Source organism: Chrysemys picta, chromosome 2, assembly GCF_011386835.1.
Source record: "Chrysemys picta bellii isolate R12L10 chromosome 2, ASM1138683v2, whole genome shotgun sequence".
In the NCBI taxonomy this organism is placed as follows: Eukaryota; Metazoa; Chordata; order Testudines; family Emydidae; genus Chrysemys; species Chrysemys picta.
The window spans coordinates 158,385,295-158,411,778 of NC_088792.1; the positions used below are offsets into that span (position 1 = coordinate 158,385,295).

At 54.9% G+C, this 26,484-nt stretch overlaps 1 protein-coding gene across 2 annotated transcripts; it reads right to left on the reverse strand.

Annotated features, from left to right (window-relative positions):
* Positions 1–3,803: 3,803 nt before the first annotated feature.
* Positions 3,804–23,063, reverse strand: C2H8orf58 (chromosome 2 C8orf58 homolog). 2 transcript variants are annotated; one of them, XM_005285125.4, is made up of 8 exons: positions 22,870–22,886; positions 21,997–22,335; positions 11,739–12,418; positions 8,770–8,934; positions 8,165–8,354; positions 7,420–7,532; positions 6,619–6,737; positions 3,804–4,936 (listed from the first exon to the last, which is right to left on the reverse strand). In XM_005285125.4, exons 2-8 carry the CDS (start codon positions 22,043–22,045, stop codon positions 4,834–4,836), a joined length of 1,419 nt encoding a protein of 472 aa, XP_005285182.3. In that variant the 5' UTR covers positions 22,046–22,335; positions 22,870–22,886; the 3' UTR covers positions 3,804–4,833. The 2 variants fall into 2 exon arrangements, with proteins under 2 accessions (XP_005285182.3, XP_005285183.3); XM_005285126.4 differs by having other exon boundaries at positions 4,700–4,936; positions 8,809–8,934; positions 22,870–23,063.
* Positions 23,064–26,484: the final 3,421 nt, after the last annotated feature.

The window sequence follows — 26,484 nt, forward strand, 5'->3', positions numbered from 1 at the left end:
TCTCCACTTCCTCCTCTCTCTCCTGAAAGTTATTAAATGTTCAACGCCAAGGAACAGAGGGGGTAGAGGACTGAATTTTCCACAGCCTCCCTCACAAAATATATCACCACTTTGCCTTTAGTAATTATCCTTTTGAGGGGAAAACCGGGCACTTCTCTCTTTTTGCAAAGTCCTGTTACCTCTTTCAGCTAAAGAAAACTTGTGAGTGCTGGTGATGCAATAGCTCTTTACCGCTCTCCCCATTATAGCGGTGGGGGATGAGTAAAGGTGGGGGTGCAGTGTTAAGGCCCCCGTGCCCCCAATGCCTGCACACTTCAGTGGACAGAAGCTGCTGTTGGAAGGGGCATTTCCCTCACTAGTGTTAAGCCGTCAATGCTCCCAGGACTTGGAGGGACAGAGTGGCTGCTACTCTAGCCCAGGCTGGGGCTGGGAGGAAGGACACGGCCGTAGCATCACCCCTCCAGCTACTGGGACAAGCCACCGTGTACCCCTTGTGCTTAGAGAGGGAGGAGGGTGAACACCGCTGATGAACTCCAGCCAAAGTAATTTCCATCAGTAAGCCAGGGGTAGGACACAGCCCATTTCTCCGCCTAGAGCAACCACTCATGGGAGTTACCAAAAGCGGTCACCTCTCTTCAAAAGCTTGCACACCAGATAGCAGTGATGGTCCATGGCCTCTACCCATAGGCACTCGTGATAGGTGGTCTCTCACAAAGGTTTTACTGTAGATCTAATTCTAGAGGCCAGTAAGCCCTTTGGGAATTTGCTCCTTGGACTCTCAAAGGCTGGCCCGGCCCTGGCCCAACTTAAATCTTTCCCTTAGCTCTGGCAGATGGATCCTACCGCTATCCACCCCACAAAACTGACCCATTACGTCTCTTAGCCCAAGTCAGCTTTAACAATCACAGCACCTGTGCCTTACTCCCTGCCCAGGAAGGGATAGCAGGTGAGCTGCTACGAATAGCCATTACCCCTACATCATAATCACACTAAGACCATATGCAACCTGTTAATTGAAATTATTTATGCCTTATTTTAAGCAAGTATTTAATTCATCCCAAATCCTTTCCCCATGTACACAGATAAACATTTAACCATGCAGGAGGTTGAGCAATAAATGGAGTGCATCTCGAACAGAAATCTACTCCAGGGAGCTGCATGGAGGATTATAATGGAGACGTTACTGCCATCGTGTGGCTAAATTTAAAACCTTCCCCACTTTCATTCAGGATAGGTTCTCCCCTTTGCCCCTAGCCCAATTTCTCAGTAGGAAGCAGAACTATGAGAATAGCTCCACTTCTATCCAAATGCAGCACATGCTAGCCAGGCTCTGGCTCCGGCTCCTTACAGATGTAGGCCTAGCTCACTTTGGAAGTGGCAGCTAAGCTTTAATGCAGATACAAGCCCTAGACAAGCCCGTCAGAGCAGAGGGTAGGCACAGTTTTCACAATTGTATAGTATTGGTTATTGAAAAACAGGGGAGAAAAATAGCTGCTTTTACACAGGGCTCAAATTCAACTAGGTCTTTGTCTCAAAAAAAGAGCACTAAAGTCACAGGCCAGCCTCAACAACCATGAGAGCGCATGGCTCAACCTTGGCACAACTGCAGCAAGGATATGTCTCTTTTCGGCTCCACCCCTCGTCCTTGGAGAACCTTCCTCCCCACTCTCCCTGCCACAACTCCCCTGGACTCATGCTGAGAGAACAGGATTCGTTAATTTCCCACACATAGCTTGGCTCAGCTACCTTACAGATCCCTGCACTTGAGGAAGCTGTGATCTTTCCTGGGGCCAGAAGAGGGTTAACCCCTCGTCTCTGCCCTGTCTATATAGCCCAACACGCTCCTTAGATAGTAGGTCTGTCCACACACACAAGCATCTGCTGTAGATATATATCATGTGAGCACAAGAACCAAATTCCATTTTCTTCCTCTCTATTCTATCACTTCTCTACTCTGCCTCTCAGCTATAGTTACTTCTGTACAGGTCTGTGGGTCAGGAGGCTTCATCATTCACTATACATGTACTAATCCCAACTCTACATATAAAATGATGGGGTCTAAATTAGCTGTTGCTACTCAAGAAAAATCTTGGGAGTCATTGTGGATAGTTCTCTGAAAACATCCACTCAGTGTACAGCGGCAGTCAAAAAAGTGAACAGAATGTTGGTAATCATTAAGAAAGGGATAGATAAGACAGAAAATATCATATTGCCTCTATATAAATTCATAGTATGCACACATCTTGAATACTCTGTGCAGATGTGGTTGTCCCATCTCAAAAAAGATATATTGGACTTGGAAAAGCTTCAGAAAAGGGCAATAAAAATGATTAGGGGTATGGAACATCTTCTGTATGAGGAGAGATTAATAAGACTGGGACTTTTCAGCTTGGAAAAGAGACGGCTAAGGGGAGATATGATTGAAGGCTATAAAATCATGACTGGTATGGAAAAAGTAAATAAGGAAGTGTTACTTACTCCTCCTAACACAAGAACTAGGGGTCACCAAATGAAATATAGGCAGCAGGTTTAAAACAAACAAAAAATATTTTTTCACACAAACACACAGTCAACCTGTGGAACTCCTTGCCAGAGGATGTTGTGAAGGCCAAGACTATAACAGGGTTCAAAAAATAACTACATAAGTTCATGGAGGATAGATCCATCAATGGCTATTAGCCAGGATGGGTAGGGATGGTGTCCCTAGCCTCTGTTTGCCAGAAGCTGGGAATGGGTGACGGGATGGATCACTTGATGATGATCTGTTCTGATCATTCCCTCTGAAGAACCTGGCACTGGCCACTGTCGGAAGACAGGATTCTGGGCTAGATAGACCTTTGGTCTGACCCATCATGGCTGATTTTACGTCTGAAAAGTGCTGGTAAGTGCTCTATAAATGCTAAGAAGTTACAGGTATCAGTGATGCCAACGGGGAGTGGGTAGGAGACAGAAGCAACAGCAGGAATATACAGGACAGGAGGCAGTGCTGGGGCTGACCCTACTCCAGGTACCCAACATCCTTGGATCCTGGAAGACGTCAGCATTAAGAGCACAGTCACAATTGCATCTTCTCTTGATTCCTGTGCAGTTCTGCTCCATGCATTAGTCATCACCTCTGAAGAGATTCCTGATTAATGTCCTCCATGCAGCCTGGATCTTTTGCTCACCTCCTTTGGTGGGGAGAGGGTTACCTTTCCATTATGTGTTAAACTCCCTACGTGCTACACCGCTGATTTGTCCCCAGTGCCGCTCCCACGCAGACTCCTCTGCGGCCAGAGAGTATGGCTAGGTCACAAAGCCTTCATGAGGCTGACACTGGGTGACCAATTCACCCCTTGCCCTAGCAGAGGGGCTGGCTCAGCTGGAGTAGCGGCACATGGCACTTCATGCTGCACTGGTTTCTTAGGCCAAGCTGTTATCTCCCCAATATTGACAGGCCAGCGCATGAGAGGCGAGGATCCTAGGACTCCTGCATGGTAGACGGATACCAACAAGCTGCCAGGACAGCGCGCACACTCATGAGTCCTATCACACAAAAAGTCCCTGCATGCACAGACTCTCCATTGGCCAACCTACCACCCAATAGCATGAGAATCTCAGGGTTGGAAGGGACCTCAGGAGGTCATCTAGTCCAACCCCCTGCTCAAAGCAGGATCAATCCCCAGACAGATTTTTGCCCTAGATCCCTAAATGGCCCCCTCAAGGATTGAACTCACAACCCTGGGTTTAGCAGGCCAATGCTCAAACCACTGAGCTATCCCTCCCCCCAGCAAGAAGGATGCCCCCATCTCTCGCTTTACAGATCAGGATGCAAAACTAAGTGGTAATTTATTTTTTTAAGTGTCTAAGAATCCAGCAGCCTCCATAAGCACCTCTCTCCATGAGGCCATATAAATACATTACATACAAATACACTGGCACATTTACAAAATGACCAGGGGCTACTAGTGGTGGACTAAGCGGTCAGATGAGTTAGTTCACATTTGACAATGCCGGGGATTTCTCACTGCTGTGCAGAGACCCCCAGAGCTGGAATCCCAGCCTAGGCAGGGGTCTGAACAGAATAGGAGCGTGGATAGACATCCCCTTAGGAGGGAGGGAGACTTTCGGTGGCACACAGGTCAGCCCCATAGTTCAGTTAAGGTCCGCAGGAGAGCGGCCCAGTGGTCAATGCTCCTTGTTACCCACCAATTGAGACCCTGATACCAAGAGCAGCCTTGGAGCTGCCTGCAGTCACAGGAGGAGGAAGGTGGTGGGAGAGAGTCAGCTAGCAGTGAGAGCACCTCCTAGCTTCTGCAGCAACACACTGCAAGCAAGGAAGTAGCAAGATTTCAGAACCAGCCTGCTGAAGACAGACATACCCAGGGGGAGATGCTGGGCAAGGGTGTGTGGGGGACGGGGAGAGTGGATGGAAACAGACACCAGAGACTGCTGAGTCTAAACCAGGTTCCTTGAGGACCTGCCTCAATGGAGGAACGTGCCTCCTATGCATGCCCACCGCGAGGGATTAGCAGGGAGAGCGTGCACCCCAGCGTTCATATGTCTAAGCAGGCTTGATCCACAGCTGCTTGGCTTCAATGCCACAGCTCCACAGGAACAGACGACAGAGCAACACCCACCCCTCGCTGCCTCCTTTTTCCAAGGAAGGGCCAGAAATCCCGTCAACCTCATCGAAGCAGGCGAGACTGGGCAATCCGAACCAGCATCGAAGGGGCAGTGGGGTGAAGGGGACCCTTTGTGGAGCGTGTGTGCTGCTCCCCCGCTCATGGCAGGGAAGGCTCAGCAGCTTTAAATCCTTCATGTCTCCAAGAGGCTCCCGCAGCCTCGGGGCGCTCAGCGCACAGAGAGGGTTTTCGAGCGGTGTTTCTTCACCCCCAGTGCTGGCAGGAAGCTCCTCCTGGGATGGGAGCATTGTTTCTCCCGTGAAGCCTCCAGACTGCAAGGGAAGAGCAGGGGGTGGAAAACGTCAGGCAGGGGACACCATATACCAGTGCCAGGGGCAACGTGCTCCCCTGTCAAATCCCAGATCAGCCAGCAAATTACACCCACAGCCCTGTGGACCCCAGCCATCCATTGCCACCCTATCACAAGCCGGAAGAGACACAGGACAGGGAGAAACAGCTGTCCCCTTCAGTTCTCCCTCAGCCAGTCCTTTCAGTCCCCATTGCAGAGAGACAGCTGCATTGCCCTACCCAAGGCAGATGGTTTGGGAGGCACTTCTCCAACTGCACCACTAGGGGGCAGTAGCTTCAGCTGCCTTTTTCCCCTTGGCTCGGATCACACCCAGGCTCCCTGGACCTCAAACAGCTCATGCATTGCTCCTTCTGCCAGGCTGCTGCTCCCAGGGTCCCCGTGCCTGGCACCTGCCCAGTACAGGGTTTCATTCTTAGGCAGCTGGAGGGAGAGGCAGCATATACAGGCCTCTCAGGAGGGGGTGCTCCTGGGGGGAAATGGCTGGCTGTGGGGGAATGGCAAATGGGACCTCCCATCCCTAGGTCCTGGGGTGGTGGTGACCAAGGAGGGATCTCCCACCTGCTGATGGCTTGGTGGCCAGGGTGAAACAAGTTCTAGGGGCCAGCCGCCCACAAGAAGGATGTTGTGGTAAATTGAAGAGGGTGCAGAGACGAGACGAGACCCACTAAAAGATGAGAAAGCCTGCCTTCTAGTGTCAGACTCGGGGACCGCCATGTATCTAGCTTAACAAAGAGCAGGTGAAGAGGTGACTTGATCCCAGTCTAAGTATCAACAGGGGGAACAAATATTTAATACTCTTGACATCGAGCAGAGGAAGGTCTAACACAGGCGTCAGCAACCTTTCAGAAGCGGTGTGCCAAGTCTTCATTTATTCATCCTAATTTAAGGTTTCACGTGCCAGTCAGACATTTTAACGTTTTTAGAAGGCCTCTTTCTATAAGTCTATAATATATAACTAAACTATTGTTGTATGTAAAGTAAATAAGGTTTTTAAAATGTTTAAGAAGCTTCATTTAAAATTAAATTAAAATGCAGAGCCCCCCGGACGGGTGGCCAGGACCCGGGCAGTGTGAGTGCCACTGAAAATCAGCTTGCGTGCCGCCTTCGCCAGGCGTGCCATAGGTTGCCTACCCCGGTCTAACACAATTCAGTGGCTGGAAGTTGTAGCTAGACAAATTCCGACTGGAAATCAGGGGTATGTTTTTAATCTTGAAGGTAATTAACCATTGGAACAACTAACCAAGGGCCATGGTGGATTCTTCAGCATTGACTTTTCCAATCAAGATTGATTTAAGATCTGCTCTAGGGATTATTCTGGGAACCTTCTTTGACCTGCGCTAGGCCGGAGGCCAGACTGGTATCAGAATGGTCCCTTCTGGCCTTGGAATCTGCATCACAGACAGGACAACCTGGGACCCTTGTTGGCCTCCTTAGCAGAGAGGCCAAGGATCAAGTGGGCCATGGAGACTGACCCCCCTCTTGGGCTCCCTCCAGCATGGCTGAGTGGCATAGGGAGGAGCCTGCCCTGCCTTTGCCCCGGCCGTACCCAAGCTGGGGTGAAGGTCTGCAGGGCTTTCCCAGCAGTCTATTCACAAGGAGCTTCCGTCTCTTCTCTGTTCAGTCTCTAGGCTGGGGCAGCCTTACCTACACTGTCTGCTGTCGACGGCAGACTCCCCGAACAGGGACGGCTCGCTGGCCCGGATGGATTTCCTGGTGATCCTGTTGATCAGCACTTTGACTTTCCCCCAGTGCGAGCGTTCGTTCTGAGAGGGAGAGAGACGGCAGCGGTGAAGGAAGGCGGGAGTGAGGGCAGCGGCTTCTCCTGCCACGTAGGGGCAAGCCAGAGCCCTGGCACTCGAACACCCAGTCCCCGTGCTCAGGGATAACTCTCCCTCAGGAGACATGGACAGGGCAGAAAGAAGGGCTTTCCTTCTGGGAGGGGCAGAGGAATGGGGAAGGGATAAACAAGAGTCTCAGCTGTTGGCTGTCAGGAAGCATTTCCAAAAAGCCACTTCCCCTGCAGCTGCTGGAAGTGGGGTGGGTCTCAGGCTGGGCAGGCATTGCACAGCGCTACTCTAGTCTGGGGAACAGCTTAGTAAGCGGCACCGGGAGAGACAGAACATAAGAACGGCCAGACTGGGTCAGACCAAAGGTCCATCTAGTCCAGTATCCTGTCTTCCGACAGTGGCCAATGCCAGGTGCCCCAGAGAGAGTGAACAGAACAGGGAATCAAGTGATCCATCCCCCGTCGCCCATTCCCAGCTTCTGGCAATAAGAGTTAGACACACTGGGTAAGTGCTGGCCCAGCCCAGGCAAGGAAGGGCACCAGAACTAGATGCACATACAGGGTCTTCTCAGCATCAGGATGATTCACATGGAATTCTTAGGGGATCCTTGTTTTCTCCCTCTCCCCCTCCCCCCTGCTCTGCAGGGCATGAAACCTACCCTAGGTCTCATGTTTGGCGGTAGGGTATGGGCTCCCCAGTCCGGCTGATCCAGCAGGGTGGGTGAGCTGACGCAGTGCGTTGCCGGCTTCCTGGAGCAGACTGGCTCATTCTCTGCAGGGAAGAGACAGCATCAGCACCATTATCTACTGTGTTAAAGCGACCAGCCCAGATGCAGCCCCCTGAAGAGAACCCAGGCCATCTAGCACTAGGGCCAGCACCACATGGCCAGGGCCTGGGGTCAGTACTTCCTGCTTTGCACACCCACCTGGGAAAAGCCTCAGTCATCATTCACCAAGCTTAATTTCAGAGTCCAGGCCTTTTTAAATGCCAGAGACCCTGTGCTTGGCATTTGCCAGGGGAGATGGGAGATAGACTTCCTGGTATGGGATCTCACTCTCCCCAGGCCAGCGGGGGAGAAAGCTAGCCAGTGGGGAAGCCCAGGGAGCTGCTGCCAGATCGGAAGCCGGGGGGGGGGGGGGGGGGGAGGGGGGATCCCATATTCATGGGAGAGTGGAGAAATCCTTAGCAGCAGCCCTGTTCCCCTCCCCAAGGAATGAGCCACCCCAGCAAGGACATTCAATTTGCACAGCATGGGTCTCATTAATTTCAGAGGTGCAGGGAGAGAGAGGGAGGGGTCGTCCCCCCCCCCCCCCCTCTGGCACAAGTCGGGAGGTCCTAACCACCAGGACATGCATGGGAAGGGATTGGGCCTTGGGGCTGCTACTCAAGCCGGGCTCACTCACCTGAGCTCCTGGTCAGGTCCTGGAGCATCCCAGTGTCTGAGGCCGAGCGTGCCCTGAAGTGGTGGGGCCTCCAAGAGTCCAGAGGCAAATCCTCCTCCTGCATTTCCACCTCCGCCCTGTTCTCAGGCTCTGGCTGGGACAGCCCCTGCTCTTCTGGGGCTCTGCATGGCCTCTCCTCAGAGGGCACCACCTGCCAGGCAGAGAGGATGCATGGAGTGAAACAAGCAGCTGCAGGGATGGGGGTGGGGGCAGAGGGGAGGCTCCTAGTCATTCCCAGTCCCCACCCTCATGGCGAAAGGAATCCCAGAGCCCAGGGAAGACCCACCTTCCCCCTCCTTCTCCCCCCAGCTCCTAAAAAGTATCTGAGAAAGCCCCACCATGGCTGGAGTTCTAAGGGGACAGAGGACCCCCATACACACACACACACCTCACCTTCCTCCAAGAGGATCACACAACTGCAAGGTGTTCAACACCCCCTTCTGGGGGATACAACTGGACAAGCAGCTGCATCCTCCCTTAAGGAATGGTAAGACCTAGCCACTGCCCTCCCACCCTGGTTCCTAGCCACGCTCATTCCCCTGTGCCCTCCGCACGGCCAGCCTTACGTTCTCAGCCTGCTGGCCCCACAGCCGGCTCTCCATCACCTTCTGCTGCTGCTGGAGCTGCAGGTTGGCCCGCTGCAGTTGGGCAATCTTCTCCAGCATCAGGCAGACATGCTCCAGGTAGCGCAGGCCCTGGCCCGGGAGGGTTAAAGAGGGATCTCTCCGCACCTGGGGGATGACACAGCACAGAGCGTCATGCATGAGCAGCGTCGGGAACAGGGCACGACCTGCAGCTCTCAGTCGCTCCAGCCAGGGAAGCACTTGTTGCTCCCCCCGTTTGTCAACATCTTGCAAGGGGTCAAGGTGCCCAGAAACAAATCCAGTAACCTGGGGGGCAGGGTGGGGAGAGGTCCATGGAGGGGATCCAGCCCATGGGGAGTGCACTAGAAACACACAGCTGGGGACGATCTCCATGGTGTGGCCAGGACGGGACAGATCAGAACCCTCCCAACAGGGGCTGTGTTCAGACTGCAATGCCCCCTGCATCAGTTCCTGACTCCCAGATCCCACACTGGCCTCCCCAGGAACAGCACCAATGCAAACAGCTTATGCAGCCGCCTCTGGCCTCTCCCACTGTGTTAGCCATGAACACGCCACAACACACCCTTGAGGGGTGGGCCAGAGCAGAGCGAAGCACCTAGTCGGACATCTGGATTTGCAGGAGTCCTGGGGGAGGGCTGGGGGCGCAGTCAGATTTCCTCCTCCCCCACATCCAGCCCCTGTAGCCCCCGACTGCTGGCACTTCCCCAGCCACACACGCTCTGGAGAGGTAGCTAGAGAGATAGCAGCAGCTTAAGGGGTTTAAACCAGATTATGAAACTAGGGCATCCCAATTATGCCTGATGCAGGCTGGCTCCATCCTGCTCCTTACACAGGTAGAGTGGGTTGTTTGTGGGAGGGTTTTTTTGGGGGGGCGGGGGAGGTTCGTGTTTTTTTCTGGGGGGGGGAGGGATCGGATCTATGCCAGGGACAATCCAAGAGGAGATGGGGCTCAGGCCTTATTCAGTTCTAAGAGGAAGCAAGGAGCCAAAGCTGCAGTGGCTGGACTCTGCCAGCTCCATCGCTCCGGGACCTACAGAGACACCCAAGACCTACACCTCCTCCCACTTCCCAGCACGGAGCGGCGGGCAGATGCACTGCACCGGGGAGGGACAGAGCCATGGACGGACACGTCGCAGCAGAGGACAGGTTGCGTTCAGAGCATGGTTAAACACTTCACTGTGTAATTGGGGTTGGGGCCGAATGAAGGTTACGTTCCCTCAGGTCACTGCCCCCCCTTAGCTGACTGGGGAGGTTGTGTACTTCCCTCACAGCAGTGCCCTGCCTGCTGCCACGCCAGCTGGGAGTACAAGCCCCCTGTTATGAGGATGGGAAGCACAAAGTCCATGGAACAGCAGCCTTTTCCCCACCCAACAGCTCCTCTCAGCCAGGCAATCCCATCTCAGGTCAATGGGTCCAGCATCTATCTGTCCACATGGCACCTGTACCCTACCACTGCCATTGGCCTCTGGCCCTTGGACCAACCCCTGGAACGCAGCCTGCAGCCCTGAGCTTCGGAGTCTCCAGATGACAGGCCAGAGCTCTGGCCAGTGACCAACCCAGACAGGGAAGCCCAGCAGACCCCCACAGATCCTATGCTTCGAGTCCGAAGGGCTGTGGGGAGTCAATGGGCCTCTCCGTATCTACCCAGCCTTCTTGTGTCCCAACCCCCAATGCCAGACGCCCAGCCCCTGGAAGGCCCCAGACGCTGGATAGTCTCAGCGGCTGGAAGGGGGTCTCAGGCTGGGCAGGCATTGCACAGCGCTACTCCTGCCTGGGGATCTCCTTAGCAGGGGGCTGGAGAGCTGCCCCCCCAGAGCGAAGGGGAGAAGAGCAGGGAGGAGTTCCGGCAGCAGGCTGCTCTGTCTGGCAACGCAGGATCTCGTCCGCTCGGCCTAGTGGTATCCCGGCCCCTCGAAACCCAAGGATGGGGGGGCCTCATTGACCCCTGTCCCCTCTCACTGCCCCCCTGCAGTTGCACAGTACTTCCCCATGGCTCACAGCAATCACAGCCGCAGGGAACACAACGGATGGGGAGACGGACAACATTCCAGAGAAACAAGTCAAATGATTCAATTGAAAATTGTTTGTTGTGTTGTAGCCACGTGGGTCCCAGGATAGGAGACAGACAGACAGACAAGGTGGGGGAGGTAGAGGAGCTTTCAAGCTTGAAGAAGAGCTCTATGGAGCTCAGAACTTGTCTCTCTCACCAACAGAAGTTGGCCCAATAAAAGATGTTAACTCCCCCTCCTTGTCTCTTGATTCAAAACGCCTTTTTTCCCCCCTGAAATTTCCTTCCATTTTGTTTCAAAAATAAAAAACCTCGACATCAAAACCAAACCTTTCCTTTGACCCGAAACTTAAGTTTTTTCCGACTCTTTATACCGCCGCCAAACTGGAAAGTCAGTTATTGGCCCAGTTCTACTTACAACCAGCACAGCTTCTGCCCACGCCACTCGGCGCATCCCAGCTTAGTCATCACAGGAGCAGTGACAATACCACAATCTAATTAGAGGCACTTCCACGTGCTTGTGTCGTGGGATGGAAATGTGGAGCGTTTCCCTATCTGAAACCGCCCTGCCCTGCCTGTGGCAAGATGGGCTAGAGGTGGCGGGGTGACGGCCATCCTGTCTTCCCTGCCCCCCAATGCAGGGGAGAGCACACAGGCTTCCTCGTAGCAGTGCCTGCGCCCAGACCACATCACATCACCCCGGGAGCTGTGTTTCAGCTGCTGCTACCTTTACACTATGGCATCCTGCTCCATGCAGAACCACTACGTCTCTTAACCCATCGGCCCCATAGAGGCAGCCACACCTGCTGGAAGTCAGTCTAGTTACAACGGGTCTTGGGAAGGGGGGGAGGGGGAGTCGTCCCTCTTCTCCACCCCGGCCAGCCCCTATTGACCCACAAGGAAGCCCGTTTCTGGCACTCACCTCCGTCTCCTCCCCACAGGACTCAGTGCTCTGTTCCTCTAGGCTCCGGCAGCCAGAGAGGGCTTGGCTGTGCCCCTCTGCAGCCCCCACTTTTCCACTCAGCCCCTGCGAGCCGTAGGAGGCCAACAGCTCCAGTTCCACCAGGCTCAGGCTCTTCCGGCCAAGCGGCTTGGGAGAGCGGCTGGGCACGTGGAGCTTCCGGGAGCGCTGCATCACCTGGGCAAGCTTCTTGCTGACCGACAGGTTCTGGAGGTAGGCCCGCTCCCGGAGAGGGTCCGGCTCCTCTGGCCCCTCTGCTTTGGGGCAGCCCTCCTCTGGGTCGCTGGCAGCAGAGTCTGCGGTGGAGGGCTGGAAGCCATCAAGACAGTCCAGAGAGAAGCTGCTCTCTGAGCCCAGCGGAGTGGAGGGTGAGTTCTCGTTGCCAGCCATCTCCACTCCGGAGTCCTCCGACTCAGACTTGAGGAGCCGCCCGCTCTTCGGGAAGAGGCCCAACTGGTGGGGGAGGCCAGGCTCCGTCGGCGACCCGGCCGGGCCCCACAGGCCCAGCTCGCTGCTCATTCTGCTGCCCCGCTGTGGCTCGGGAACGGGATCCGTGCTCTCTCCAGAGGCTTCCTGCAGCTTGCGGTAGATGCTGGCTGAGGTTAGCACCACACAGCTCTCCCAGGGCTTCCGTGCGCCATCTGTGAGGCAAGAGAGATGCACTGTCAGAGAGGCTGGCTCCATCCCTCCTCCAGAGCACCGCAGCCCTGTCTCCTCCTTACCTGTGGCTATTCGAATATGGTACCTGCCCAGCCGGCAAGCCCTCCCCCTGACTCCAACCTTCTTCCCTGCCCATCCCTTATTGCTCCATGCGCATTCCAAGGAGAACAAGCTGCTCCTGGTGATTCAGGCGGGCGGGGAGTTTCAGGGAGAAACGCAGCAGAGAGCGGGGCGGGGTGGGCTGGGGGGGGGGGGGGGAAGAGTTCACCATGGAAGCTTTTGCAAAGGGTAAAGACAAGCACATGCATCTCTGTAGTCCTTGGGACATCAAGGGCCAGCCACTGCAGTCCCCCGCTTCTGTTCCCCTTCTTTTACAAGGTGTGTGTCAATCTAGCCCTCACTGAAAGCATCATTCTACCCAGAACCCGCTCCCGGAGAGGGTCCGGCTCCTCTGGCCCCTCTGCTTCGGGGCAGCCCTCCTCTGGGTCGAACCAGTCGGCCAGCTGTGTGCAAGCCTCCTCCGCCCTATGCTGCTAATCCTGACCCGCAGCTTTGCCAGCGCCTCAGTCCTGGCCCACAGCTCCCCAGCTATTCCAGCCCAGCACACTCCCACAGCCCTGCCCTGCTCTTCCAGACTAGCGTTTCCCTCCTGGCTTTACTGAGACACCTCATCTCCCAGCTCTGGGATCCCTGTTCCAGCTCTGCTGATGCACCCCCGATACTCCGACAGCCCCCCCACTGCTAGTCCATTTCTGGGCCTCCCACACAGCTCTGCAGATGCACTTCCACGCAGCACCTCCTGTCCCAGCCCTCTCCTGAATAACTTTGGGCCGCTGGATATAGAGAAACACCCAGGGAGATGAGGAAGACTGAATCCTCCACCGCACCCCCAAGCTGTGGCTCAGCTAAGCTGTTTAAGGGACAAAAGTCCACCTCCACCATCACCCCAGCCCTTCCCATGAACAGCTCGGGCACAGTCCGGAGCATTACTATCCTATTGCATCGCCTCAGGGCTAGAGCAGCCCACCGTTATCCAGAGCCAGCTCCTCTGCTTCCCCTTTGGACTCACACCGCTTGGACCAAGGGTAGAGTCCTCCACTCCTCGCTCTCAGCTTTAGGGTCTGCTCCTACAATAAAGTCCACTGTGAAGACACAAGGCTCCCCCTCCTCCATCCCCCACCCGTCCCCGGGGTTTCCAGCCTCCCACTCCTCACCTCCTCCAAGCCAGAGCACAACCTCCATGAAGCCCTGGGAGGCATGTGCATTAGGGATAGAGGACACAGTAACTGTCAACAGATACCTGGGGGAGATGACCTGGAGGCACAAGAGTTATCAGGGAACACTTTCCCAAACAGAGCCACCTGGCTGCGGGACCCTTTCCGAGAGGGATGGGAGCTGCTGGTGCTTGGGACATCTGTGACTGGAGTGGGTAGCAGGGACGGATCCTGCCCTGCCCCTGGCCGAAGACCACAGAGGTCTGATCTAGTTTCTGTAAGGGCAGCTCAGAGAGGGTCACTCGCCATTTCCCTGGAAGCTTCATTTATCTCCCTGCACTGTGACCCCAGCCCTCCCCCGGCAGCCGGGTTAGGAATTGGGATCCTTTGACCTCAAGTTCTTACACCCGGACGGGTGGATTCATTCTGCATTTTGCAGCCCGTTGCCAAGCGCGCATCTGACAGCCCAGCGCATCCCAAGTCTCCCCAGAAACATTCCCTGGGGCCCGACCCAGATCCCAGGCCCTTTGTGAATCGCATTGCTGAGGTGCTTTGTAAACAGCTCCCTCCTGGCACCAGGCCCAAACCGCATTCCTCGGCGCTGAGCGAGCCAGGTTCCACTGAACGCCACTCTCACCACGTCACTCCGTGAGCACGTGGAGTGTCCCCCAGCCTGGACAAGGGCGCTGGCACAAGGGTTGTCAGCAGCTGGTGCTTTCATTTGGGCACAGTGCCCTGCTGCATGGAGGAATAACTTCTCAGCTCAGCACAGCTCTCCCTGCCCCACTCCTCATGCTGTGCTGTCTGCAGGCACTAGGATTTAAGAGCCCTGTTTCTACGCTTCCCTCACCGCTAGCGCACACAAGTCACCCTCCCCACTGCTATTAGGGATACTGACTAGGGCAGGGATGGGCAAACCTTTTGGCCCGAGGGCCACATCGGGTTTCGGAAATTGTATGGAGGGCCAGTTAGGGGAGGCTATGCCTCCCCAGACAGCCAGGCGTGGCCCGGTCCCCATCCCCTATCCCTCCCTGCTTCTCGTCCCCTGATGGCCCCCCCCCCGGAACCCCTGCCACATCCCCCCACCCCCTCGCTCCCTGTCTCCTGTCCGCCCCCAAAACCCCCAACCCCCCCTCTCATTTCTGACTCCTCCCCCCCCAGACCCCTGCCCCATCCAACCACCCCATCTCCCTGTAACCCCTTTGAGGTTTAGAGAGCATGGCCCTTTAAATCTTTTTTCTAAGGGGAGGGGGAGAGTAAGAAAAAAGGAGGGAAACTCCAGGGGGCAGCGCTGGAGCTCCAGGGAGAGGGAGGGGCAGCCTGCAGGCCCTGGAAAAGTGAAGCAGCAGAGAACCTGCCTGAAGCCTGGGAAGGACAGGGCCGATCGGGGACAGCCCAGGACAGGAGCCAGGAGGAGCACTGTGCCAGGGAGGACTTGCCGAGAAGGACAGGCCGGAGCTAGACCCAGTATCACGGCTGCCCAGAGCTGCATGGGGCTGTGAGTACTGGGGCTTGGGACTCTGCATTGGGAACAAGGAGGGAGGTTGCTAGCTAGTTAAGGGGGGAGGTGGTCGCTCTGTGTGGCTTTGCAGAGAGCGGCAGAAGAGGGCACCGGAGGGGTTTGTTGGGGGAAGTTCACTGGCGCCGAAGACGACCAGGAGCACCCTAGACTCACCACTGCACTGGAACTTTGCTCAGGACTCCTGAACTCTGTGTGCAGACACATTGCTCCGTGTCTGCCCTTCCAGACTGCGCTACCACTGGACCTGTGGGGCCTTGGCTTGGATGCAGCCCTGTTTTACTGCTCCCCCTACAATTCCCCTTGTTTTTCTCCTCTCATCCCTCTGTAAATAAATATTTCCCTTGTTATATCCACTGTACTTTTCCTGTGAGTGGGTGTGTGTTCGTTCACTCTTGGGGGGTTTGGAACAGGAGCCCCTGGGGTGGAAGGGATTTCTCCTACTGCATTCCTGCGCGCGCCTTCTCTTGGCCAGAACTGCCTGCAGAGCAGACTCCATCTTGGCCACGAGGGCGCTAAAGTTACATCCCTAATCCCCTGACTGCCCCTGGAATCCCTGCCCCTGACTGTCCCTCATCCGCCCCATCCAAACCCCCCTCCTTCCTGACTGCCCTCCAGGACCCCTGCCCCCATTCAACCCGTTCCCCGCCCCCGACCACCACCCCGAACTCCCCTGCCCTCTATCCACCCCCCTCGCCCTCCGCTTCCTGCCCCTTTACCACGCTGCCTGGAGCACTGTGCCGCCCGGTTGGAGCCAGCCATGCCACTGCGCAGCACAGAGACCGGGTCAGCCCGGGCTCTGCAGCTGCGCTGCCCCAGGAGCTCGCAACCCCGCTGCCCAGAGCGTTGCGCCAGCAGTGAGGTGAGCTGAGGCTGCAGGGGAGGGGGAACAGCAGGGGAAGGGCCGGGGGCGAGCCTCCTGGGTCAAGAGCTCAGGGGCCGGGCAGAAGGATCCCGCAGGCTGTAGCTTGCCCACCTCTGGACTGGGGACAACATACCCCAGCCTGATCAGGGAAGCCAGAGGGAACAGACCTGCCAGCAACATGGAGGCCAGGCGGAAAGCACGATCCACTGCAGCGTTAACGGGTTCCATGAGGAGGCAAATCCCGTCCTCGCTGCCTGCGAGGATAAGTCAGCCCAACGCAGGGCTCTCAGGAAGGGAGAGATGCCCTCCCATAAGACCAACCCAGTCACTAAGGTGCCCCAATCTGGGCTCTGCCGGTGACTCGTTCTCTCTCCAGCAGGGATGGAAAAGGGGTGTCCATTGGCCGATGGGGTCACACTGGGGTCAGCGCAGCGCCACGCCCGACCCATACCACGGCATGCGCTCCATCGCAGCCAGCTCCTCTGGCAAGGGCCTGACCCACAGTCTCCAGTCACTGCCCAGAGAATACAAGTCACCCACTCTCTGCTGGGAGACAAGACACCGTTTCCCACGCACCACATGGCATAAAGCCACAGGGCCAGGTCTCTGCTAGGGGAGACTATGGCTTGGGGTTGGCCTCTCTCCCGCCACCACCAGATGCACCTTCAGAGCAGGCAATATTACCCTTCCCTGATCCCCAGAGCCCGGGCCTGCCCCAGAGCCCCCCCAACAGGGAATGTTTCTAGAAATCAACACCATCCCTTCCCCCCTCTCTGCATCCTGGGAACATTAGAGGCCAAAGTCACTTATCTGTGCAGCTGGGCTGGGCTCAGTTCCCCTGATGGATGGATGCTGCATTGCCTGGGGAGGGCCCAGCAGTGAGATAGCTAGGTAAACTGCTTATCTACGTAAGACACAGGCAGGAATGCATCTGTCATCACCTTGCAATACGGGACATAATTGCACCCAGTGTAACCAGCAAGACTCACTCGGAGATGGCAGTCCCACATCTCCTCCCACCACAGGTGCCCAAAACCCACAGTGTGAAAGTGTCAGGAAGTGGAGGGAGGGGCCCAGAAAGCAGATCCTCCAAGACAAGATAGACAAGCTTTCATTCCCATGCTGCCGGACAGGTGGATCTAGGCTTTGAGTCACAAGTGCTGGCAGTTGCACATGCCCCCAGGTGCCACATGGGAGGAAGCCCTCCAGATGGTCTAGCTATCCGTTAAGAAGCCTTTCCACCCGCTGACCCCACCCATGGGCCAATATGGTGGTTTAGGGGTCAAGAGTGGCTTTGGGACAACCAACCAGCCACATGGATTTCAGATTTTAAAATATTAAAACTAATGTTAAAAAAGGATAAAGTACACAGGTTAAGAAAAGAGCGTCTGTACATCTGGGTGTCGTGCTTAGATTACCCACAAATACAAAGTTTGTTTTTAAAGTCATAAGATACATATAGTGCATAATCAGCAATAACCCAAATGTAGGTGAATAAATTTAAGAATACAGTTTAGATATTAGCAGCCAAGCATTTGGGTACATCACTCATGAAAAGTTATACAGAAAGTTGGTTGTGGAAAGCAAATATAGCCATGAGTGAAGATTGTCCCTCAACCTTTGAAAATTTAGGGTAGGTTGTCCATTTAGAAAATACAATCCATGAGGAAAGTATTTCAGTTACTTTCCCGACTGTGCGTCTACTAGGACACCAGTTTATTTCATGCACCTCTCCTTGTTTTAGCAAGAAGAGCTCTCCCAATTCCCTTATTTCAGCTCCTTCCTTAAGCAAAAGTATTACTTAAGATTACTATGAACTAAGAACAAATCTTAAATCTGGACTGAGGAGGTGGAAAGACAACCACACAGACACCAACATTTCAAACTTGAGCATCTACAAAGCTAGGTAATTAGATCAACAGTTAGGACCATGAGTAAGTGGCTAGATCAGGGATAGGCAACCTATGGCCTCACACTGCCTGGGTCCTGGCCACCGGTCCGAGGGGCTCTGCATTTTAATTTAATTTTAAATGAAGCTTCTTAAATTTTTTAAAAACCTTATTTACTTTACATACAACAATAGTTTAGTTATATATTATAGACTTATAGAAAGGGGCCTTCTAAAAACGTTAAAATGTATTACTGGCATGCGAAACCTTAAATTAGAGAGAATAAATGAAGACTCGGCACACTGCTTCTGAAAAGTTGCCGACCCCTGGGCTAGATCTTCCAGAACTGACAAGTGCCGTGCTCCCACTTCAGACAGAGCTGCAAGTGCTCAGCAAAGTGGGTTAGATCACTCACGGCTTGTCTACACACAAAAGCTAAACTGGACTAAGGTAGGGTGTGAATTTAAAGAAGATTAACGATTCCGGATTAGTTTCACGTATGGGACAGATTTATGCCAAATTAGCTTAATTCCAGATATACTGGAAGTGGAAGACACCCCATGTAGGTAAGCCCTAAACATTGATTTAGATACCTAGCTTTATCAACACCTATGTCTGAAACATAAGAGCTGGCTGTGGTCAAGCGCATGCCATGGTAGGCGTCGGGCATGGCTTTGTGCTGACCCCAGTGTGGGGCCTGGGCTGTGGCAGCCAATGGAAGCCCCTTTTCCATCACTTCTGGAGAGAGAACAAGTCACCGGCAGAGCCCAGATACGAGGATCTTGGCTGGCAGAGTTGGTCTTATGGGAGGGCATCTCTCCCTTCCTGAGCGCCCTGCATTGGGCTGATTTAATCCTCACAGGCAGGGAGGACAGGATTTGTGTCTGGAGACCAAGATGTAGGGCCACACCTGGTCACACAGACTATCTGACACAACCACATAATTTCTTGTTTGCACCCCATTATAGGACATCTTCTCAGCTAGTTCTTTATGCATTTAATCATACACAAACAATGCTACTACAATAGTTTGCTTTGAAGATGCATGGTTCTGTGCCAGAGCAATGTATGAACAGTCATTAATAATTGCCTCACAAGGTGTTGTGAGTCAGCTGAGCTAAGAGAGAGATACTAGAAAGGTTAAGTAACTTGCCCAAGGTCATGGTTTCATGCTTGGTCCACTAGACCACACCACATTTGCCTCACACTCCAGGAAGTATCCTGACCAAAACAGAAATGGCACAAGACCAAGATTTCATTCATACCATACATTGCAGATTATCAAGAGCCTATTGGTTTTAAGCAAAATAAGACAGATACCTAAACAGCACATGCAACCAAAAGGCAAATGCATGTAGGACTGGCAAGCAGATTAATGCCCAATTAGACAGGCAGCAGTTAAATCTGCAGCATTCCTCATTTCCTTTAAACAACTTTGCAATTAATGGCCAAAACACACCTTGCAGGGACATTTTTATACAAATTCCAGTAATTCCCAAATATTTCCATCAGCCCACAGGGACTGTTAGCTCCACCCCCAGTTTCAAGGTGGGGTGGAATGTACACACACAAGTTAGTTTTACAAGGAAAGACAGGAGGGAACAGATTATAACAGATACATGGGGCCTCTTGCCACCCTTTCTCTCTCTCTTACACATGTATTTAATGCTCATGTTAGTGCAGCCCTGCCAACTTCCTTATTCCCAGGACAGGCCCAGCATCAGTAACCAATGCGTAAGCTTCCTCCCTGCCCTCTCCACATGTCCATGCTGCCAACATACCTCAGTGCTGACCAAGAGGGAGCTCAGCCCGCCTGCATGGCCTGCTCGGTTCTTTGCCTTGGTTTGCTGCTAACACCTGTGGCTACTGGTAGCTGAACTGGGGCTTTCAGTTACTACTGATCTGAGCTGGATTTGATCCCATAAACCAGAGCTGAAAGCCTCCTTGTTCCATCACCAATTCCAAACCAGCTAGCCTCCTTCAGCAGGTAGCCAAGCCAGTTGTCCACGGCAAATCTCCACCTGGACATAGGTGTGGCCAGAGGCGGCTCTATGTATTTTGCCGCCCCAAGCACGGCAGTCAAGCGGCTTTCGGCGGCGCGCCTGCGGGAGGTCCGCTGGTAACGCGGATTCGGCGGCATGCCTGCGGGAGGTCCGCTGGTAACGTGGATTCGGCGGCATGCCTGCGGGAGGTCCAGTGGTCCTGCGGATTCTTCGTACCCACCGCCGAATTGCTGCCGAAGCTGCGGGACTGGCGTACCTCCCACAGGCATGCCGCCGAAGGCTCCCTGACTGCTGCCCCCACAGCCCCCCGCGGCTTGCCGCCCCAGTCACGCGCTTGGTGCGCTGGTGCCTGGAGCCGCCCCTGGGTGTGGCATGTACATAGCTCCCATGCAGGGAGCTCGGAGACTCACTGCTGGCTTCTCACTGTGAATGGTTTCCAGCTCGCTCTCTCCTGCATCCTAACCCCATTCCCTGCATGGCTGTGTCTTTCCCACCCCTCTGAGGAGTCCCCTTTTCCAGGCTGGAAGAAAAAATAGGGTTCAAAATAATCCAGGGGAAACAGGGCAGGGCTGAACTCAGAGCTAGGCTCAGCAGGGAGATTCATTGACGCCCCCACCCCGCATGTCAAACAGCGAGTCACTGGCAGAGCCAGGAACAGAACTCAGGAATCCTGGCTCCAAACCCCTGCTGGACGCCCCCCCCCAAAAAGCACCGAGCCCCACTAGAATTGTTCTGGGACTTTGAATTACAGAGCAGCACAAGCGTTATGGCTCCTCACAGGACTGTGTTGCGATCTCCGCTGGAGGGCGACAGTCCTGGTGGGACAGACAAAGCCACAGGCGGGTTGGTTTGAGTCTCCACTGCTCAGCCAGGTCCACACCAGCACACCGCTAAACTGGTTCGGAAAACCTGTTTCACCAGCAAGTTGGATAGTGGCTGCACTACAGAGACATGGCCATGTTTGACATCGGGTGTCAAGAACAGCAGTGCAAAGAGCAGTTACCCTCTCTGCTCCAGAGGTCCCCAGCTATGCTCCTTGTCTATATGGCTGGCTGGCAGGGTCCCAAACATGTTTCTGTGTAACAGGGGGTTCTGGTATGGAAAAGGTTGAGAACAACCGAACTACAGTAGAGGTATGAGTGTGCCTAGCTCAGTGGAGCCACATCTGCTCTGGGCTAAACCACTGATTGGAGCCATGGTCAGGGATGACTCTGGAGACCTGCACCCCAGGAGGGAGTGAACCCCAGAAGGAAGCAGTTTGTGTGCTGTAAATACCCCCCTTCCCCCGTCCCTCCTCCAAGGGAACTCCTGCAGAAAGCGCTGGCACCTACTGGCGTTCTGGAAGCCCCTTCCCCAGTGCAGAAGGACACCAGCCCAGGAGTCCCCTGTGCTGGGGAGGGGCAAGCCCATCCCAGAGCAAGTTAGCTTCGCCCCTTCCCTCAAAGAGAGGGAGCTGCAGTGTGGAGCATTGTGCCTTGGGGCAGTTTGTTTGCCTGGGCTGGATCGCATAGAGCCCAAATGGCAAACAAATCCAAAGCCTACTGACACCTATTAGGGTGCACGGAGCAGGGAGTGCCCTAGGGTGCCTGCAGGCCCCACACAGAGCAGGGAGCTCCCCAGAAATGGGGCACCCATCAAGGCACCCAGAGCAGGAACCTTCCCTAAGGCGCCCAGAAACAAGGGCCTGGCGTGGGGGTGACATGGGCCAAGGGAAAGTCTGGGAAACAGGAACCCCAACAGTGCGCAGGGAGCCCCCCACCCCACGGACCAGACTCACTCCCTACTACCAGGGGGCATTGGGCGTAGGCGAGGCGCGGGGAAGAAGAGCGCGCCCCGTGGAGAGGAGAAGGTCTCGGGGGGAGAGGGGGGGACCGGGGCCACTCTCGGCTGCGGGCAGGGGAGTCTCAGCGCCTGTCCGCGGCGGCAGGAACCCCGGAACCAGCTGCGCGCATGGAAGGGCGCTGGAAAGCCCCGGGGGCGCAGAACGCGCCCCAGCCCCGGAGCGCAAAGGGAGCGGAGAGAGCCCAGGGCGTCCCCTCCCTTCCGCGGCTAACCCCCGGAGGGCTCACCTGGGCTCCAGAGCGGCTCCACGGCGAAGACCCGCCGCCTCCTCAGCATCTCCGAGCGGACACCGGCTCCTGCCCAGTGTGCGTGCGGCAGGCTCCGGGCGCTCGCTCTGGATGGCCCCCCTCGGCAGGCTCCTGGCCGCGTTCTGCGGGGAGGGGTCTGCCTAGGCTGGGACACTCCCAGAGGACGGCTCCCCCCGCCGGAGGGGCGGAGAGAAGGGGGTGTGAATGGGGGGGGCGTGTTGATGAGCAGCAGGGGGGTTTGAGAAGAAAATCTCTGCTCACGCCCTAGGATCAGCTCTCGTTGTGCTGCGGCAACTGTCCTTTCTGTTGGCTTGTGAACTGGAAAATAAATCACTTATCATAAAACTGTCGAAACCTCCGGTGCCCCATCCCCTCTCCAGGATCGGCCGAGGGAACTAATCTCTCATGGACACGGAGAGGGGGTGGTTTGCATAAAGTCCCGCTCAGGAGTGAGGGTACTACAGCCACATGGACCCAGCTCCTCAGAGGCACCTAACTGGTGGAGTTGCTACCTTCCCACAAAGCATGGGATACAAGCTGCCGTATGATGCCCACTCCCCAACCTGATGGGACAACAGTCTGATCTAAAGGCCCACTCCTCCTTAGATGGTGCCCTTTGCACCTATATGACTGATTTATCAGATTGGGAAACCGAGGCACAGAGCGGGGACACAACTTGCTAAAGAGCAATTCAGTGGCAGAGTTAGAGAGAGAAGAACGCAGTTCACACTAACCCCGCTAGTTTACATGCCCAACAGAGGGCAGGGGCTGGAATAACAGGGATGGGGCATGGAAAAACAGATTATTTTACACCTGTAAAAGGAAGAAAATCCCCTTCAGAACTGAGGGCACCTGTTATTATTGAGAGAGACAGGAAGTCAGACCTGCCCACAGCTGCCCTCACACAGATAAATGGGGATTGGGAACCCAAATCCTCTTGATTAGATTTACCACCTTCATCCAGCATTTAAGAGGCCTAATCCTCCAGCTAAAATCAATGCACTTGTAAGGAGAAATTAACTGCCTGGAGTAGCCTCTCCTGTGTCCTAACCACAGGCTGGGTATTTCCCTGCAGGGCTACTGCTCAGAAAATATCTGCATATTAAGACACGTGGTGAACTGCACTCTCCTGTTCCCCTCAATCAGCCACCTACCTGGTTGCTTCTCACTATACACAGGCTCCTGTCATTAAATGACCCACCCACACACAATTATTGGAAAGTTTCTTTCACAGACTATGAAGTGAAATGGTTAACACTGTTAATATGTTTGTGAGCTTTAATTAGGCTTCCACATTAACACTCCATCAAGGAAATTCACATCTTCTCATTTTTCAATCTGTCTGCTGATCCTCCCCACCTCCCCCCAGCCCATATTGGCTGGGCTGGCTATTAGGGTGCAGGAAACCAGACACTGTCCTGAGTTTGAATGTAAATGCTGAGACTCCGATAGAGAACAGCTGAAAAATCTGGCTGTGTGAATTTGTATTATTGTAGCTGATGGCTTGTCTCACCTTATCTCCATGTGCACAGATAATGAATACCCCCTCCTTCCGAGAGAGAGTGAGTGTGAAAACACACAATTAAAATAGCCATCTATTTTCCAAGGGAATTGTTGTAGCTGGCCATTTTCTCAGGGGTTACAATGAGTTCAACACTGGGGCAGCAGCCCTGCCGCATGAAACCTGCCGCTCCATAAAATAGATGCCGCACAGGCTGGGGCAAGGCAAGCATCCTCCGTACACTGCTGCCCTTCCAGATGCCTCAGTCCTGCACTGGAGAGATGGGGAAACTGAGGCAAGGTGGAGCCATACAACCTGACTGAGGCTGCAAAACAACTCAATGGCAGGGTAGGAATAGTTGGCTTGTCATCTCTTCAGGGCAGTGGTTGTCTTTTTGTTCTGTTAGTACAGCGTTGAGCACATAGGGAGCTTGGTCCCTTAGCCACTACCCTAAGGAATGGAGCCCTGGGGAACCCTGCCTTCTAGATTCCCCTGCTCTAAACATTGCCCCCCCCCCCCCCCCCAGGAGGCCTGACTCCTAGTTCCTCTGCTCTAACCATGCTGCACCTCAGTGTTTTGTTTCATTATTCCTTGATGGCTGCAGGTGAGCTCCAGCTCTGAAATAGCAACATGCCCTGGGCAGATGCCAAGTGGAGTTCCCTGATCTAGCTGCTAGTTCGAAGTGGAGCTCCTTCCTTGTTCAGGGCATGGTCTAAACTGCTGCCTAGCGGGAACTAAATGCCCTAGCGACCTCATATCGCCACTCAGCACAGGCCCCTACCCCACAAGCTGCACCCCCCCCCCCCACCTGCTTCCAGTGCATTGCCTGGGCTGGCTGAGTGACATCCAGCCAGTCACCTCCCCTCCAAACCATGCCTACATATGCTTGTGCTCCATACTATGCACTTCCCCTTGGCCTGCCCTGACACCCGGTGCCACGGGGCGAGGGTGACGATCCTCAGTGCATTAGTTCCTACTCCTCCTTAGTTCTGCTCCCTGCGGGGGATATCAGTTCCTTCCCGGAGCCGTGAGCCTGGCCACGTGACTGCCCAATACCCCCATCAGCGCCTGCCCCTTCTGCAGTGAGAGAGAAACCCTGGCATGTGTCTGGCTGCAGGGCAACAGGTTGCAGTCTCCTCCAGAACCAACTTATCCAAAGCCCTGCAATGCTGCCGCCTCCTTGCACTGGACAAGATGCCCAGCCTTCAGCAGAGGAGGGGGAAGCTGGGTGATGGGGGGGCAGAGTGTTCTCTGTAATGGTGGGGACCTTTCCCACCCTCATCTGTCTGTATGGCATCAACTGGTTGCATTATCCAAGGGCCTACACCCCTCTGGGTCCCTTTTTTGACTCTATGATCTGTGCCTCTTCTCTGTTCATTTTGTGTTAGCTGATCTCCTTTGTCACTACAGTGCCACATTCACTTCTTCCCTGTGCCCTGGGCTGGCTCTAGCTTTTTTGCCACCCCAGGCAAAAAAGCCTCTAGCCGCCCCCCGCACCCTCCCCTGCCGCGCTGGGGGGGGGGGAGGGCGGCCAGAGCCCCAGAAGGGGCTCCGCTCTCCCCGGTGGCCGGGGGGAGGGCGCCGGGGGGGGAGGGCGGCTGGAGCCCTGGGAGGAGGGCGGAGTGCCCGGCCGGGGCTCCGCTCTCCCCGGCGGCCAGGGCGCTGAGGGGAGGGCAGCGAGCCCGGCCGTGGCCCCGCTCTCCCCGGCGGCCGGAGCCAGAGCACCACACTGTGCCGCCCCCTTCCAGGTGCCGCCCCAAGCACAAGCTTGGTGGACTGGTGCCTGGAGCCGGCCCTGCCTGTGCCCCTCGCTGGGACTGGGGGCTAGCACTGCATGGGAACAGCCCCAAACAGGCACAGCTGTTGGCACGACAGGGGGCGGGGGGGTTGGATGCCCTGCAGTGTTAATCTCCTCCAGGGAGCGGATTAGTAGGAACCTGGCTGGCTGCTTTCCCTGTTCTTAGAGAGAGACTGAGAACCTCCGTGAGCCAAACTTTTCAGGGGATGACAGGAGCGTGGCCGGGTATGCAGAACAGGCTGGGCTCCTGGGTTCTATTCTTAACTCCAGGGATCTGGGAAGCAGAATTCCTTGGTTCTGGTGCTGGGCCTAGGAGGGAATATGATCAAGTGGTTAGAGCAGGGGTGGAGTAGCAATCAGGAGTCCTGGGTTCTATACCCCCCGCTCTCTGAAACCAACTCAAGCTGTGTCCTGGAGCAACTCCCTTCCCTTTGTGCCTGTTTCCCCATTTGTTCTTTGGGGAGAATACCTGCCTTCCTCACAGGGGGGTTTCAAGGCTTACCTCATTGGTCTGTAAAGTGCTCTAAGATCCAGATGGCAGGTGCTCGGGCAGAGACCTATAGGGTGTATGCCCGCCCAGGCTCTTGTATGTATATATATGTATGCCTGAACATACACAGGTGTGTGCAGGGCACATGGGTGTACATGCAGTTTTACATGCATATTTACAGGCATGTCTCCAGGTGTACATGTGTTGTGTGTGCACTTAGGCCTGTGGGGGGCCTGGGTGTTGACATGTGCCTACCCAGAAGTACATGTGTTCTCAGATGTATAGGGTCATGCATTTGAGCATGCAAGTGTGCACACACTCCTACATGCCCCTGTGTGTGGGCGCCTGGTGATGTGTGTATGTGCCGATAGGCATGTACGTGCAGGGGAGGGCGTGTGAAGAGGTGAGGGAACAAAAGGCCCCTCAGCTAATCCCTCCCAAGGCCTGCTGCACTCAGAGGTAATTAGGTGTCAAAAGGTAAATAGCTGCTTAGCTCCCTGCTGTTCCTGGGTGGTGACTGCTGGGGGGGGGGGGGTGTGAGAGTGAAGAGAGAGAGAGAGAGAGAGAGTCACAAGGGGGTTCGAGCTGAGCAGACACTAGAGCCTGGCCCATTGCTTCTGGGGGCCTTGTGGAGATGGTCCAAGAGGGCGATGAGATTTTATCCAACACCTTGAACTA

Excerpts from the sequence above, each read along its gene's own strand:
- C2H8orf58 (XM_005285126.4), bottom strand. The coding sequence starts at position 22,984 with ATGCTGGATGAAGGTGGTAAATCTAATCAAGAGGATTTGGGTTCCCAA. Across the intron at positions 22,336-22,869 it reads GTCTCTCTCAATAATAACAG|TTCACAAGCCAACAGAAAGG; the intron begins GTGCCCTCAGTT and ends TTTATTTTCCAG. Across the intron at positions 6,738-7,419 it reads CGCCAAACATGAGACCTAGG|AACGAACGCTCGCACTGGGG; the intron begins GTAGGTTTCATG and ends TCTCCCTCTCAG.